Source organism: Theropithecus gelada, chromosome 19 (genome assembly GCF_003255815.1).
Source record: "Theropithecus gelada isolate Dixy chromosome 19, Tgel_1.0, whole genome shotgun sequence".
Lineage (NCBI taxonomy): Eukaryota > Metazoa > Chordata > Mammalia > Primates > Cercopithecidae > Theropithecus > Theropithecus gelada.
This window is the reverse complement of record NC_037687.1, coordinates 32,380,226-32,396,309: the sequence shown is the minus strand read 5'-3', so window position 1 is coordinate 32,396,309 and position 16,084 is coordinate 32,380,226. Positions and strand designations below refer to the sequence as shown.

Below are 16,084 nucleotides of genomic sequence, written 5' to 3'. Positions count from 1 at the left end.
AGGCACCCTGTGTTAGCCTGCGGAGACTGGGTTGGACGTCTGACCTCCAGGACTGTACAATAATCACCACTTGTGTTGTTTCAGCTCCCGAGGCTGTGTCATTTGTTGATGGCAGCCAAAGTAAACACACAGGGGCGAAACCAGCTCCCCAAGTTGAGAAGCATGGCTGCAGAGCCAAAGACCTGACCCTGGCACTCAGAGTTTCTGGTGACAAGGCCAAAGCTGCCCTGGCCGCTGGCCTCAACACTGGGCCCTGTTTCCCTTCGACAGGGGTCCGGGGTCCAGGAAGAGGCCTGGGCCCCATAAGGCTGATGCTGCCTGACTCCCCTCAGAGCAGACGGCTGTCCACGTGCCCTGCAATGGGGCCCCGTACGCTGTTTCACCGCGTCCCCCGCGACCTTGTTCCTAGGGGAGGGACTGCCGTGGTCTCAGGAATGAGGGCTGATTTCCGGGGCTGGCGCTTTCTTCCCTCGAGAATTCTGACTACCTCTGGTTGCTTGGGTGGGCGCACCCCATGCTGTGGACTGAACACGGCATCCTCCCAAATTTGTGTGCCAAAACCCAACCCCAGGGAGATGGTATTAGGCGGTCAAGTTGGGAGGTGATTAGGTCATGAGGGTGGGGCTTTCTTTTTTTTTTTTTTTTTTGTGAGACGGAGTCTCGCTCTGTCGCCCAGGCTGGAGTGCAGTGGCCGGATCTCAGCTCACTGCAAGCTCCGCCTCCCAGGTTCCCGCCATTCTCCTGCCTCAGCCTCCCGAGTAGCTGGGACTACAGGCGCCCACAACCGCGCCCGGCTAATTTTTTTGTATTTTTAGTAGAGACGAGGTTTCACCGTGGTCTCGATCTCCTGACCTTGTGATCCGCCCGCCTCGGCCTCCCAAAGTGCTGGGATTACAGGCGTGAGCCACCGCGCCCGGCCGAGGGTGGGGCTTTCATGAATGGGATTAGTGTCCTTAGGAAGGAGGCCCCGGACACTTCCCTTGCCCCTTCTGCTATGCGAAGACACAGCACAAACGTGCTGTCTGTGACCCAGGAAGCAGCTCTCACCAGACACCAAAGCTGCTGGCGGCTTGATCTTGGACTTCCCAGCCTCCAGAATTGTCAGCAATAAATTTCTGTTGTTTGTAAGTTACCCAGTGTACGGTATTTTCTTATTGCAGCCTGAACATGCTAAGACACCTTTACAACGAACCTCTGCTGTGCCCTGATTGCTAGAGGATTTGAGTCTTTGATAACCAGGACTGGGAGCCCGGGAAGGCCGGATCCCCCAGAGCAAGATCTTGCACATTCTCGTGAACTCAGCTTAGAATTCTGATTGCTAGGGACCATTCGGCCCCAGCCCCAGACTGAGGTGATGTCTGAGACCTGCAGAGAGTGGCCAATTTGTCCTGGGTTTAGACTCAAAGCCCTGCATCCCAGAAACACCCTTCAGTCCCAAGCAAACCAGGATGGTGGGTCACCCTCCTCCCGGACAGAGGTCCAGAACCTCTGTTGGCAGGATGTTCCACGACCCCCAACACAGAGCCTGTCGTCTTCTTAGGGACCCCTGGGAGCCAGTCCTCAGGTTGCTAGGGAGACCCTCCTCAGGCCCCAGCCTCTCGGGGAACCTGCTCACAACTCAGCAGATGAGACCTCAGCTATGACAATGGTGAAGGAGCCCACTAGCTGGGCCTCCTCTGCAAACCAAACCCCAGAGCACCTGCTCATGCTGGACCTCTTCCCACCACCCACGGTCCCCACCACCCACGGCCCCCACCCCCCACGGCCCCCACCCCCCACGGCCCCCTCCACCCACGGCCCCCACCACCCACAGCCCCCGTCCCCCACCTGCCAGGGCCTGCACGGAGGGCTGGTCATGCGTGCTCAGGAGCTGTGCCTGGATGGTCTCCACCACTCGCTTGAACCGACGGCTGGGACCTGGAGGGACAGGCGGGCAGAAAAACACTGACTGGGGGTCCAGGACCGGGAAGGCCGTCCCAGCCTGCAGAACCCAGTCCCTCCACCAAGCAAACCACCCTCCCACTCTGCATCTCCATCTCCCCTGCTCCGCTGGGGCCACATCAATCCATGGTTTGCAAATGGGTCTGTGCTGCTATTTAAGGAACACAGTCAAACTCACGTACCTTCAACTTCAAATAACAGGTGTTGGTTTCTATTCAAATAGATACTATTGCTGGAGTTAAAAGTTTCTGAGGCTGCCACTGAGCTTAGCAGGAATAAGCACTGCCATCAACTGGTGATGTCTGCTCTGGGCCGACTGATATTAGACAGCAATGTGCTGTGTCTTCACGCTTTGGCTCTACCATCGTAAAGTAATAGGAAGAGCAGGGCTCTCTCCTCTGAAGTCGAGAGGCCTGGGTTGGGCTGCAGCTGTGCCACAGTGTATTGTGTGACTCTGGCCAAGTCCATTGACCTCCCTATGACTCAGTTTTCTCCTCTGTAAAATGGGTGATTACTAACACCTCAGAGGCTGCTTGGAAGCTTCAAGGAGATCATGCATTCATTATTTACACTGTAAATGCCGGGGAAATGCTGATGAGACTGGGGAAATAGAGGATGGGGTTGTGGGGGGGTCTGTGTGGGGAGGAGGAGCACAGAGAGTCAGCCCCAGCTGAACGCCATCTCCTCCTCTTGTAGCTGCGCTCCTGGGCTCCTACACTATCTGAGCTGTCATGAACGGTCCCAGCTCTGGGCTGAGGGCAGCCTAGCCAAGAGACTCACCCGAGATGAGAGTGAAGGTGACGGAGTAGATGCCGCCGCCTCCACTGCCGTCCCGTCGCGGGGAGGGCTCTGGACCCTCAGAGGAGCTGATGTCCACCTGGAAGCGGACTGGCTTTTGGAAGACAGAGGGGCCGCCACTGGCCTTGTACTCGGCCCTGAAGCTGGTCTGTGACAGCACACTGTGACTCAGGCTGGGGATCTGAGCGAGGTGGGAACACAGGAAGGGGTGAGCCCAGGGAACGGATACCCAGCCCCGCAACCAGCTGTGGCCAAGGAACTACAAGTCCCACGAGCCACTGGAGGGAAAGAAGGACAGGAAATGCACTGGGAGGCCCCACTGCCTGCAAGGACTTGTAGCTTTTTCTATCCTATCAGCGAGTAATGGAGGAATGGCTGGACAACCCAATCCTAATGTCACGAGGACTCTGATAGCCAGGTGACAGCCTCAGACTCCAAGACCACATGAAACACTGCTTGCTCCTTTTACAAATGCTTCCCATAAGCCATATCTGTCACAGAAACTCTAAGTCCCATCAGCCTCTAGGCAAAAAACCACAGACCAGCAATGGGGCAGCCTTAAAATTGCCTGGGAAGTTTCTTTCGCTAGTTTCAAAGCTCGCAGTAGGGGAATGGGAACTCAACAATCCTTGGGGACAGTGCAATTCAGGATCCTATCTCCCCAATTCCAGGCCTCTGGCCATGATAAATCTTTCCTGCCTACAGACTTCTACCCAGCTCTGGCCATAAAACTACAAATCCCAGGAGCCCCAGGAGGAAGCCAGGCCTATGCTAAGGTGGTTAACTGGGACTTGTAGTTCTGCGGTGGCCAGGATCGACGGGGACCCAGGCTCCTCACCGACAGAAAGGCATGGACGATGTCTGCTTTGATGCTGCTGAGAGGTTTGTCTTTTAGCACGAGGAATATTTGTTCTTCTTTGTCCAAGGAGATGAAGTTCCCGAACCAGGAGCGTTTTGCCAGCCTGAGTGGGAGGGGATGGTTTGGAGGAGGGTTAGGAAGGCGCCAAGGGCATGAATCTCCTGCATCCCCACTCTTTCCTTCCCTGTTAGACTCACTCCGGGGAGGACTCTGGCGTCAAGCTGGACATCTCCTCAGCGGTAGGGACTGGTAGAGGGAAGGCAGAGAACGTGGTCAACACCTGTCCACCGTCCCAGTTGCCAGCACACAGGCCTGCACTCACCCCCTCCCAGGGTTCCAGAGCCTGGAGTTGCAGCCTCAGCCAAGCCATCCCTCCTGGACGGGGCTCACAAACCACGGGCCAATGGGAGGTGATCCAGAGCCCCAGAGGGGCGTGCCCTTCAATCGGGGTCCTCCTCCAGAACTAGAGGACCCACCTCTCCCCCCAACAGGTGCACCTCTGCTCCAAACCCCCTCTTCTCTAGAACGTGGGAATCCAGGCCCCCAGGCCCTTCCTCTCTAGACATGCCAGAGGGACATCCCTGGGACCAGATTTTTAGCCCCTAGCCCTCTCCACACATTAGGACTCAGCAGTTCCTGCCCCCATACCCTGCATCTTGCGCCGGTGAAAGCGAGGGGAGCCCAGGAAGCTGTTGCGGATGGAGTTGAGACGACTCCTCCAGGCGGCTCCCCCGACGCCACCGCCGGGGCTGGGGGGTGGTGTTGTCCCCGGGGTCCCAGTGGGACTGGCCCGGGGCGTGTGCAGAGGCGAGTGCAAGGGGGTTCCGCCAGAGGAGCGCGGGGAGCCTGGGGGGCCGGGCAGGGGTGTGGAGCGGGCACTGGGGGGTGGGGGCTGCTCCCCGGCGCCCCCACCCCTGGGGCCCCGAGAAGGCAGCGTCTGCGTTTTGGAAGTCGGGGAGCCCCCGCCTCGGGCCTCATCTCCAGCCCCAGGCTCCGGTGAAAAGGAAAAGACCGGACTCTGCAGAGGAGAGGAGACTGAGATGAGCGAGGGGACCACAACTCCCAGGAGGCGCTAGGAGACACACACACACTCACGGAGGCTGGCCCGGTGCATGCTGGAACTTGTAGTCCAACTATCCTCCTTCCCAGGCACCAGTGCAAGGATGACAAAAGACTTTCTATCATGCTGTGGGCTGAAAACCCAGCCGTGCAGAAACTAGTACACAGCAGGCACTCAACTAACTTCTGTAAAATCCCTTCAGGCATGCAATCCTAAGGAGGCAGAAATGGCCAATGGACCAAAATACTTTGGAGGCCTTGGGTCTTTGGCCCTCCAGGGACAAGGAAGCAAGTCTCAAGACTGCACAGGAATTGTAGTTTCTGCTACTCAATCTTTGCTCCATGTCTCCACCCCTTTCTCCTTCTTAAATCCCACTGGGGACCTGGCCTTACCCTTGGGCTGCTTAGAGGGCTGGAGGACAGACCCGTGGAGGCTCCACTGACGCTACGGGATCTGTTTCCAGGATAGATTAAAAAAAAAAAAAATCAGATGGGAGGGTTTCAAAAACCACAGATGTTCCCTCACTTCTACAATCCTTCCAGGTGAGGAAATGAGGCCCAGAAAGGGGAGGTGAATTGTCCCAAGGACACAGCACATTTGAGGTAGAGCTGGGGTTAGAATCTTGAACTCCGAGACCCAGGGATTGTGGATCCGCCTGGAGGGACAGGGGCTCCCACCTCTGGCTGTGCTGGGCCATCTCCAAGGCCCGTCGGGTGGGTACAGGGGAGCCACCACCCCCGGCATCGGTGATGCTCAGGACTTCCATGGACTTCCGCTCTGGCCGCCGCTTCCCGTGACGGCTCAGCATGGGGGAATCCACGCGCTTCCGGGGTGGGTCTGAGGGACAACGGTTTCAACCCAATCAAGAGATGGTTTCACCCAGCTGTGCACACTTACAACTGCCTTGGAAACTGCACAGATGGTGAAACAGGCCTAGAGTGGACAGGGGTTTTGATAAATGTCAAAGAGCAAGTCAAGCAGTCTAAACCTGGAAGCTCAGAGCCTGCAGCCCCTTCTTTCCTTGGGAATCTGGGGTCCTGGTACCCAGCCTCTTCCCCTCTCGAGACCCAGGTGTCTGGTCCCCCAGCCCTGCCTTCTCACCAACATCATTCCGGGGAGGCAGGTCCTGGTCCTCACAGCTGGGATACCGCTCCTTCCGATCCAAAAGCAGATAATATATCATCTTTTCTTGGTTCTCCCTAAGGCGGGGGTGGGAAAGGTGGAAAGAGGTAGAAGAGGGCTGAGGTCGGAAATCAATGCTCAGAGGAGGTCTCCTCTGCTCCCCGTATTCCTTTTTCTAGGTGTCAGTATGGCCAGTTTCTCTGGTTTAGGGTACATCTCAGCTGTGTTTCACTCAATTATAACAACACTGTAACACCTAACATCCAGGCACGTACTATTTGTAACTACTATGTCTATGTAAGTACTATGTGGCAGCATCTATTAATACTTTCTCAGCGTGTTTCTGGGTCGTTTTCCAGCTGGTTCCATCACTCCCAGGCGGGAGCTTCAAACCACGCCCCACAAGAGGCCAGGGTGCCTTGGCCAGCGCTCTGCATGTGCGCAGGGCACTGCTGCAGCTCGCCCCACATGGGTACATGGGTGCAGGGGTCTCGGGGTCTTACTCCTCACTGCGCAGCTCGCGATGCAGCCTCTCGCGGTCCCTGAAGCAGCCCAGGGACGCCATGCTCTCCAGGACGTCGGGATCTAGCTCTCCATTGGATGGCAGGCTCCGCATGGCTACCCGGCGGCCTGGGGCTGGCTCCAGGCACGGGTCTGGCTCGTGTTTCCCGCCTCTGCGAAAGAGGAGAAACACCATTGGGAACCAGGCTTCTGAGATTCAGCATTCTTCATTCTAGACTCAAGGGTTCCAGACCCCGAAATCTGAGTCCAGGCCCCGGCCCCTTCTCTCTCATACCCAGGAATCGAGACCCCCCCTCTCAGATCCAGGAGTCCAGACCCCCAGCCCCTCCTTCAGACCCAGTAGTCCAGGCCCCCAGCCCCTCCTCCCTCGGATCCAGGAGTCCAGGCACCCAGCTCCCTCCTCCCTCAGACCGAGGGATCCAGACCCCCAGTCCCCTCCTCCCTCAGACCCAGTAGTCCAGGCCCCCAGCCCCTCTTTCAGACCCAGTAGTCCAGGCCCCCAGCCCCTCTTTCAGACCCAGTAGTCCAGGCCCCCAGCCCCTCCTCCCTCGGATCCAGGAGTCCAGACCCCAGTCCCTTTTTCCCTCAAACTCGGGAGTCCTGGACCCAAGCTTCGCCCCTCCTCCCTCTGACCTCTAGACTCCTTCTCCAGCTGTGTCTTCTTCCCCAGGGCCCATAAGTCCGAGTCCCTAGCCCCTTGCCACTCAGGAGCCCTGGCATCCCACCCCTCCCAGCCGCCTCTACTACTTTGGCCCCTACTCCTACTTCCGCCAGAGACCCAACAGCCCAGTTACCCCATACTCACAGGTACCAAGGATGTTTCTGAATTTGCTCCAGCTGTGAGGGTGGTGAGTCGTAGAGAAGCAGAAGTGAGGTCGCACGCACATGTAGGCGCGCAAAGAAAGTTGACTGGGGCGGTTTTGGGGTCCCTGATCGTCTCCCCGCCCACCCCACTGGGGGCAGGATGACATATGACGTCGCCCTCTAGTGGCGACTGAGTGCATCGTCCCGCGCACGCGCAGTCTCCGTGTACCCGGCCCGGCCGCATTACTTTGCCGCATGCGCAGTGGCATCCTGTGTCTTAGTCCTGCGCCCCCCCTGCTGCCTGGGACGCCCCGCTCCAGTCTTGCGTAGCCCCCTCCCCAGTTTGGAGCGGCACTTTGCTGGACCTTGGGTTGCGGCTCAGCTGGCGATCCCAGTCACCCTGGGGGCTGATGGGCAGGTTCCAGAAACCCAAGCTGGGTCTCCCCCATGACTTTTCTAGGGGTTCTCTCTTCATCGGCCACTGTTCCCCCCTCCGCCAGTGCCCCCACAACTCACACTGAGCCTTTTCTCGGGCTCCACTTCGATCATGCCCCTCAGGAGGCTCTGGCAGTCTGGAGGAATGAAGTGGGGCATGTGGAAGACGCCCCGTTTCACCTTCTCCAGCAGCTGGCGGAGGTTGTCGTCATCAAAGGGCAGAGCCCCCTGAGCAAGAGATAACCAGGACCCCTCATTAGCACATTTCACCCTCACCACAAGCACTGGAGGTGGGGAACTACGGTGATCTCCACCTTACGGGCAGGGAAACTGAGGCACAGAGAGGCTCAGCAATTTGCCCAAGGCCCCTAGCTCGTCCGTGGCAGAGCAGGCACTTGGCAAGGAGCAGCTTGGAGCCCCGCTTACGAGGCTAGAATTGCAGCGTGGAGGCTGTTCCTTTTAGACAGGTTTCCCCCCACAGCAGTTTCGAAGGGGTTGTCAGTCATTCACTCATTCAACAAAAGGTGAGCATCCGTTATGGGTCAGGGATTCAGCAGTGAACAGGCCTCTGGCCTTGCACAGCTCCAAACAAATAGCTATACAATGACCCGCAACTGAGTGAGGCTTCTCCCAGGAGATGTAATGGGAGCAGAGACCTGAATGAGGCTGAGCCCTAAATCAATGACTGGTGTCCTTATAAGAGGAGAGGAGGACGCAGACACAGAACAGTCATGTGATGATGCAGGCAGTGATGGGAGTGAAACAGCTGCAACTGAAGGAATGCCAAGGACACCAGAAGCTAGAAGAGGCAAGGAAGGATCCTTCCCTAGAGCCTCCAGAGGAAGCAGGGCACTGCTGACACCTTTTCTTTTCTTTCTTTCTTTTTTGAGATGGAGTTTCGCTCTTGTCGCCCAGGCTCGTGTGCAATGAGGCGATCTTGGCTGACGGCAACCTCTGCCTCTCCCAGGTTCAAGCGATCCTCCTGCCTCAACCTCCTGAGTAGCTGGGATTACAGGCACATGCCACCATGCTTGGCTAATTTTTGTATTTTTAATAGAGTCGGGGTTTCACCATGTTGGCCAGGCTGGTCTTGAACGCCCAACCTCAAGTGATCCACCTGCCTCGGCCTCCCAAAGTGCTGGGATTACAGGCGTGACCCACCATACCCAGCCTAATTTTTGTATTTTTGGCAGAGATGGGGTTTTGCCACGTTGGCCAGGCTGGTCTTGAACTCCTGACCTCAGGTGATCCACCCGCCTCAACCTCCCGAAGTGTTGGGGTTACAGGTGTGAGCCACTGCGCCCGGCCCCCTGCCTTGCTTTGAATCTTTGCTCTGGGGCTTATACCTGCATGACCTCAGGCAAGCCACTGCTCTGAAAATGGCAATAGGTTGTCACAGCAGCCACCTCACAGGCTGCAGCAGAATGAACTGACCTAGCACATGACAGTGCCGGGCCCAGTCAGGACTGTTACACGCTGGCCGCTGTGATGCATTGACCAGAGACCCCACTACATCCTGCATTTTGATGTAGCCACCAGCAATGAAGCAGGGCACTAAATCACATCCCTGCTCTCCCGGAGTTGGCCTGGCACACTGCCTGACACACACTGGATGCTCAAGTCATCAGCAAGGGCGGTGGAATGAGCAGAGAAGTTGCATTCCAGAGGGGACAGGTAACAAACAAATGAACATATCATATGGGACGGGAGGGAATGCTTCCAATTGCCAGGCCAAGGGTTGGAGGGAAGCCATGGTGACCCGCCATGGAGGAGCTGCCATTGGACAAAGAGTCATGGGAGGTGACGATGTGAGCCTTTGAGGGCTTTTCCAGGTGTCGCAAGCTCCCAGCTGCCCCTGGTATCTGAGGCCTATGGACAGAGAATGGGGAGATACAGAGAAGGCACCTCTGAATGCCGATCTTGGGGTACAGAAGCCTGGGTTTGACTTCTGGTTGCCTGATGCTCAAGCACGGAGCCTCAGTTTCCTCTGTGAAATGGACACAATGATCCTGCCAGGAGGGGTACGGTATGGATTAAATGTTGTAATAACAGGCTGGGCACAGTGGCTCACACCTGTAATCCTAGCACTTTGGGAGGCCAAGGGGGGAGGATCACTTGATATCAGGAGTTTGACACCAGCCTGGCCAACATGGTGAAACCCCATCTCTACTAAAAATACAAAAATTAGCTGGGCAAAGTGGCGGGTGCCTGTAATCCCAGCTGCTCGGGAGGCTGAGGCAGGAGAATCGCTTGAACCCGGGAGGCGGAAGCTGCAGTGAGCCGAGATCACGCCACTGCACTCCAGCCTGGGTGACAGAGAAAGGCTCCATCGCAAAAAAAAAAAAAAAAATTATAACAACAATACAATTGATTCTTGTTATTCTCGAGAGTTCTGTTCTATGAAGTCACTGCAAACTCTCAACTACTGAACAAGTCACGGCTACTGGAGGAACTATAGTTAGTTAGGTTCCTTTGATCCTCTCATCACATTTTTGTCAACCAGTCATTACATAACCTTGTTTGTATGTGTTTCTGTTTAAAGACACTTTTCTCTTTTTTTTTTTTTTTTTTTTTTTTTTTTTTTTTTTTTTTTTTTTTTTTGAGACGGAGTCTCACGCTGTCGCCCAGGCTGGAGTGCAGTGGCGCGATCTCGGCTCACTGCAAGCTCCGCCTCCCGGGTTCACGCCATTCTCCTGCCTCAGCCTCCTGAGTAGCTGGGACTACAGGCGCCCGCCACCGCGCCCAGCTAATTTTTTTGTATTTTTAGTAGAGACGGGGTTTCACCGTAGTCTCGATCTCCTGACCTTGTGATCCGCCCGCCTCGGCCTCCCAAAGTGCTGGGATTACAGGCGTGAGCCACCGCGCCCGGCCTTCTCTTTTTTTTAAGACGGAGTCTAGTGCTGTAGCCCAGAGTATAGTGGCACAATCTCGGCTCACTGCAACCTCCACCTCCTGGGTTCAAGAGATTCTCCTGCCTCAGGCTCCCGAGTAGCTGAGACTACAGGCGCCTGCCACCATGCCTGGCTAATTTTGGCTAATTTTTGTATTTTTAGTAGAGACGCGATTTCGCCATATTGGCCAGGCTGGTCTTGAACTCCTGACCTCATGATCCACCCGCCTCAGCCTCCCAAAGTGCTGGGATGACAGGCGTGAGCCACCGTGCCTGGCCTCAAGACACCTTTCACATATACTGTGTCATTGACGCCGAACTCACGGCCAGCAGCACTACAAATCATTCCTGAACAGAGCACGCCCATCACGGGGGCTTTCTCCAGAAGGGACATCACGGCCTCCCGTGCTTAGGAACACCAGAGGGTACTTCAGAAGCACTTGGCTTCACGGCCACTTTAAACAGCGAAATCGCCACCAACACCACAAAAATGCGAGAAACGTGACACAAAATAGGTGGCGACAGGGGGATTGTTTACAGGATGAGAGCTGAAACAGGGTCACTTTGACCTCAGCCAGGAACCTGCACCTTGGGTGGCGGCTCAGGTCTCCCCTGCTCTGGGCATGTCTGCCAATGACTGTAAAAGTACCTCCGGGACTGATTTTGGGTTACAGATACATTTTGACAGGTAGGCAAATTTGCAAATATGGAATCTGCAAATGATGAGTAACTACTGGAACAAGAATAAATTACTAGACCAGGCACGGTGGCTCATGCCTGTAATCCCAACACTTTGGGAGGCTGAGGTGGGCAGATCACTTGAGGTCAGGAGTTCAAGACCAGCCTGACCAACATGGTGAAACCCCGTCTCTACTAAAAATACAAAAGCTAGCCGGAAATCACTTGAACCCAGGAGGTGGAGGTTGCTGCGAACAAGATCGAGCCATTGCACTCCAGCCTGGGCTACAGAGCAACACTAAGACTTCATCTCAAAAACAAAAACAAAAAAAAAAATAAAAGAAGAAGAAGAAAAAGAAAAAAAGAATAAACTACTACTAATAATCATCCAGCATTGTGCCGGGGGCTTCACGTGCAGCATTTATTTTTATTTATTTATTTATTTTTGAGATGGAGTCTCGCTCTGTCGCCCAGGCTGGAGTGCTGTGGCCGGGTCTCAGCTCACTGCAAGCTCCGCCTCCCGGGTTCCCGCCATTCTCCTGCCTCAGCCTCCCAAGTAGCTGGGACTACAGGCGCCCGCCACCTCGCCCGGCTAGTTTTTTGTATTTTTTTAGTAGAGACGGGGTTTCACCGTGTTAGCCAGGATGGTCTCGATCTCCTGACCTCGTGATCCGCCCGTCTCGGCCTCCCAAAGTGCTGGGATTACAGGCTTGAGCCACCGCGCCCGGCCCACGTGCAGCATTTAATTTTAAACCCTCACAATGGGCCGGGCGCAGTGGCTCACACCTGTAATCCCAGCACTTTGGGAGGCCGAGGCGAGTGGATCACCTGAGGTCAGGAGTTTGAGACCAGCCTGGTCAACATGGAGAAACCCCCCCATCTCTACTAAAAATACAAAAAAAATTAGCCAGGCATGGTGGCAGGTGCCTGTAGTCCCAGCTACTAGGGGGGCTGAGGCAGGAGAATCGCTTGAACCTGGGAGGCGGAGGTTGCTGTGAGCTGAGATCACACTATTGCACACCAGCCTGGGTGACAAGAGCGAAACTCCGTCTCACAATTAAAAAAATAAATAAATAAAATAAAAATGAAAACGAAACCCTTACAATGATAGATATGATGTGTATTCCCATGCTGCAGATGAGGACACTGAGGGAAGGTGACTGGCTTGCTCAGGGAGAGGGAGCAGGGATTGGAACTCGGCTAGATGGGCTCGGGAACAGGGCTTTTAGCCACCAGGTGAAGGAGGGCTGAGTTCTGAACGTTCTGAGCTGGTCCCCAGAGCACCTCGGCTGCTCTCCCCACGCAGCGGTGAGCCCCGGGAAGGCAGCTTGGAGCTGGCCTCATTGCCCTCAGTATCCGTTATGTAGCCTGGTGGTGAAGAGACCAAGGACTGACCAACCCCAGGCCTGCCGCTTAGCTGCGTGCCCGTGGGCCAGTCACTTCCCCTCTCTGGGGCTGCTGAGATAATTATGTGAAATAACATGCTCGGAACAGTGCCTGGCATAAAAAAAAAGCTGCTTATGGCTGGGTGCGGCGGCTCACACCTGTAATCCCAGCACTCTGGGAGGCTGAGGCGGGCAGATCACCTGAGGTCGAGTTCGAGATCAACCTGGCTAAAATGGTGAAACCCCATGTCTACTAAAAATACAAAAATTATCCGGGCATGGTGGCACATGCCTGTAGTCCCTGCTACTTGGGAGGCTGCGGCAGGAGAATTGCTTGAATCCAGGAGGTGGAGGTTGCAGTGAGTTGAGATGGCGCCACTGCATTCCATCATGTGTGACAGAGCAAGAATCTGTCTCAAAGACAAACAAACAAAAAACTTATGTATTCTTTTTCTTTTCTACTTATTTTTTATTTATTTTTATTTTTTATTTTTGAGACGAGGTCTTACTCTGTCATCCAGGCTGGAGTTCGGGGGCATGATCATGGCTCACTACAGCCTTGACCTCCAGGGCTCGAGCAATCTTCCCACCTCGGCCTCCTGAGTAACTGGGACTACGGGCACGAGCCACCACACCTGGCTAATTTTTTTTTTTTTTGAGACAGAGTGTTGCTTTGTTGCCCAGGCTGGAGTGCAGTGGTGCGACCTTAGCTCACTGCAAGCTCCGCTTCCTGGGTTCACGCCATTCTCCCACCTCAGCCTTCCAAAGCGCTGGTATTACAGGCATGAGCCACCGCGCCCGGCCATGCCTGGCTAATTTTTTAACTTTCTTTTGAGATGGGGTCTTGCTTGCTATGTTGCCCAGGCTGGTCTTGAACTCCTGGGCTCGAGCAATCCTCCCACCTTGGCCTCCCAAAGTGCTGGGATTACTGGCGTGAGTCACTGCGCCCGGCCAATTCCTTATTTATTCTCGCTACAGGTGTTTATTGGGGTCTTACATGCGTCAACTTTAGGTTTGCAAAGGCCAGCCAACAAAATGAAATAAAACACACAAAGAGAAATGTCCCAGACATTGGCCCTGACCTCCGGGAGCTGATGATACAGAAAGGAAGGGAGATGCCACTCAAAGAAATAAGCAACAAAATGCACAGCAACAACACTGATCGTTGCCAGGAAAAGGGAGCCTACCACAGGGGGGTCTGACCTCACAGGAGTGGGGAGGAAGAGCGGGGGCAGGCAAAGCTTCCTGGAAATGTGACAACTGAGCAGAGAGCTTGAAGAAGTCTAGATATGAACTAGGTGAACAATAAGGCTAGTAGGTAGCAGAGTGTCCCAGGCACAAAGGCCCCTGTGGTAGGAGCAGGGCTGATAGCCTATGATCTAGCTATACATATATTTTTTTAGACAGGGTCTCACTCTGTCACCCAGGCTAGAGTGCAGTGGCACAATCTCGACTCACTGCAAACTCCACCTCCCGAGTTCAAGCGATTCTCCTGCCTCAGCCTCCTGAGTAGCTGGGACTACAGGCATGCGCCACCAAGCCCGGCTAATTTTTGTACTTTTAGTAGAGATGGGGTTTTACCATGTTGGCCAAGCTGGTCTCAAACTTCTGGCCCCAGGTGATCTGCCCCCGCTCGGCCTCCTGCAGTGCTGGGATGACAGGTGTGAGCTTCCGCGCCTGGCCTGGTTATACTTGTTGTCACAGTATCGCAATGCTCTAGAATCAGCTGGTAAACGGCCATGGTATCAAGCCCTCCAGGTGCTCCTGGATGCCTCGTTCCTTTCTGGGGTTCCTCCTGGAGACTATCCCATAGTTCTTTTATCTTTTTATCCCACAGTTCTGTGAATGAAAGGTTGGCTCTGCACAGAGTGGGGGAGCTCCAGAATCTTGGTCTGTTGGTTAATGTAATATCTTTCCCATTACCAGTGAAATATTCGAGAGATGGGCTGGGCTCGGTGGCCTCACGCATGTAATCCCAGCACTTTGGGAGACTGAGGTGGGCAGATCACTTGAGCCCAGGAGTTTGAGACCGACCAGGGAAACAAAGAGAAACCCTGTCTCTATGAAAAATGCAAATATTAGCTGGGCGTGTTGGCAAGAGCCTATAATCCCAGCTGCTCGGGAGGCTGAGGTGGGAGGATTGCTTGAACCTGGGAGACTGAGACTGCAGTGAGCTGTGATGGTGCCACTGCACTCCAGACTGGGTGACAGAAACCCTGTCTCAAAATAAATAAACAAATAAATACATACATACATAAATAAAATAAAATAAAATAAATTCAGCTGCCGGGCATGGTGGCTCATACTTGTAATCCCAGCATTCTGGGGGACTGAGGAGGGTGGATAACTTGAGGCCAGGAGTTCGAAACCAACCTGGCCAACATGGTGAAACCCTGTCTCTACTAAAGATACAAAAATTAGCCAGGTGTAGTGGCGGGTGCCTGTAGTCCCAGCTACTCGGGAAGCTGAGGCAGGAGAATAGCTTGAACTCAGGAGGCGGAGGTTGCAGTAAGCCAAGACTGCATCACTGTACTCCAGACTGGGCAACAGAGCAAGATCCTGTCTCAAAATAAATAAATAAATAGGATGGGCACGGTGGCTCACACCTGTAATCCCAGCACCTTGGGAGGCAGAGGCGGGTGGATCACCTGAGGTCAGGAGTTCGAGACCAGCCTGGCCAACATGGTGAAACCCTGTCTCTACTAAAAATTCAAAAATTATCCGGATGTGGTGGTGGGCGCCTGTAATCCCAGCTACTCAGGAGGCTGAGGCAGGAGAACTGCTTGAAGCTGGGAGGCAGAGGTTGCGGTGAGCTGAGATCGCGCCACTGCACTCCAGCCTGGGTGACAGGGCAAGACTCTGTCTCAAAATAAATAAATAAATAAATAAAATACATAAATAAGTTCAGGAGATGACCCCCGGGTGAGGATGGAAGGTACTGTCCTATGCTCCCACCAGATGGGATTGATCTAGAAATGGCAGGAGAGGTGAGGGCGCCTTACCACGAGCAGGGCGAAGAGGATGACTCCACAGCTCCACATGTCTGCCCGGCGGCCGTCATACTTTTCCCCCTGGAAGGGAGGGCCGGTTGTGACTTCATCGCTCCTCCCTGCTGCCTCCACCCCTCTCCCCTCCATCCGCCCCTCACTCACCTTAATCACCTCTGGACACGCATAATGGGGGGACCTGAGGGAGAGAGCTGATGTGAGCCTCCAGCCGGCTTCTAAGCCCCTGCCCAGGGCCTCGGGAGCCCGGCCCCCACTCACCCGCAGCTGGTCTCCAGGAGGCTGTCCCCCACCTGCAGGGACGCCATGCCGAAGTCTGCAATGCGGATGTTGTTTTTCTCATCCAAAAGCAGGTTCTCGGGCTTTAGGTCTCTGTGGCTGAGACAGCCAGGTGGGGCTCAGGCCTCTTCTTCCTCCCAGGAGGCCCAGGCCCCACTCACCGGCTCTCACAGTGGAACGCTTCTGCATACTTCTTGGTTTTTTAGGGGGTGAGAGACCATTTATTATCCTTCATTTATTTTGGTCTTAAAAAGTTTTTTTTTTTAATTGTATTTATTTATGTATTTATTTATTTTTCGAGATGGA

At 54.6% G+C, this 16,084-nt stretch overlaps 1 protein-coding gene across 2 annotated transcripts in view; it reads right to left on the bottom strand.

Annotated features, from left to right (window-relative positions):
• Positions 1–16,084, bottom strand: part of BRSK1 (BR serine/threonine kinase 1) — a 32,293-nt gene that overhangs the window by 2,952 nt on the left and 13,257 nt on the right. For both annotated transcript variants that reach the window (XM_025367351.1, XM_025367350.1), the window contains 14 exons: positions 15,761–15,877; positions 15,647–15,680; positions 15,497–15,565; positions 7,623–7,769; positions 7,108–7,139; positions 6,284–6,454; positions 5,760–5,857; positions 5,336–5,495; positions 5,051–5,111; positions 4,247–4,616; positions 3,796–3,844; positions 3,578–3,701; positions 2,722–2,920; positions 1,828–1,917 (listed from right to left, as the gene is read on the bottom strand). In XM_025367351.1, coding sequence (XP_025223136.1) covers positions 1,828–1,917; positions 2,722–2,920; positions 3,578–3,701; positions 3,796–3,844; positions 4,247–4,616; positions 5,051–5,111; positions 5,336–5,495; positions 5,760–5,857; positions 6,284–6,454; positions 7,108–7,139; positions 7,623–7,769; positions 15,497–15,565; positions 15,647–15,680; positions 15,761–15,877 — 1,721 coding nt within the window. The remainder of the gene's footprint in view (positions 1–1,827; positions 1,918–2,721; positions 2,921–3,577; positions 3,702–3,795; positions 3,845–4,246; positions 4,617–5,050; positions 5,112–5,335; positions 5,496–5,759; positions 5,858–6,283; positions 6,455–7,107; positions 7,140–7,622; positions 7,770–15,496; positions 15,566–15,646; positions 15,681–15,760; positions 15,878–16,084) is intronic.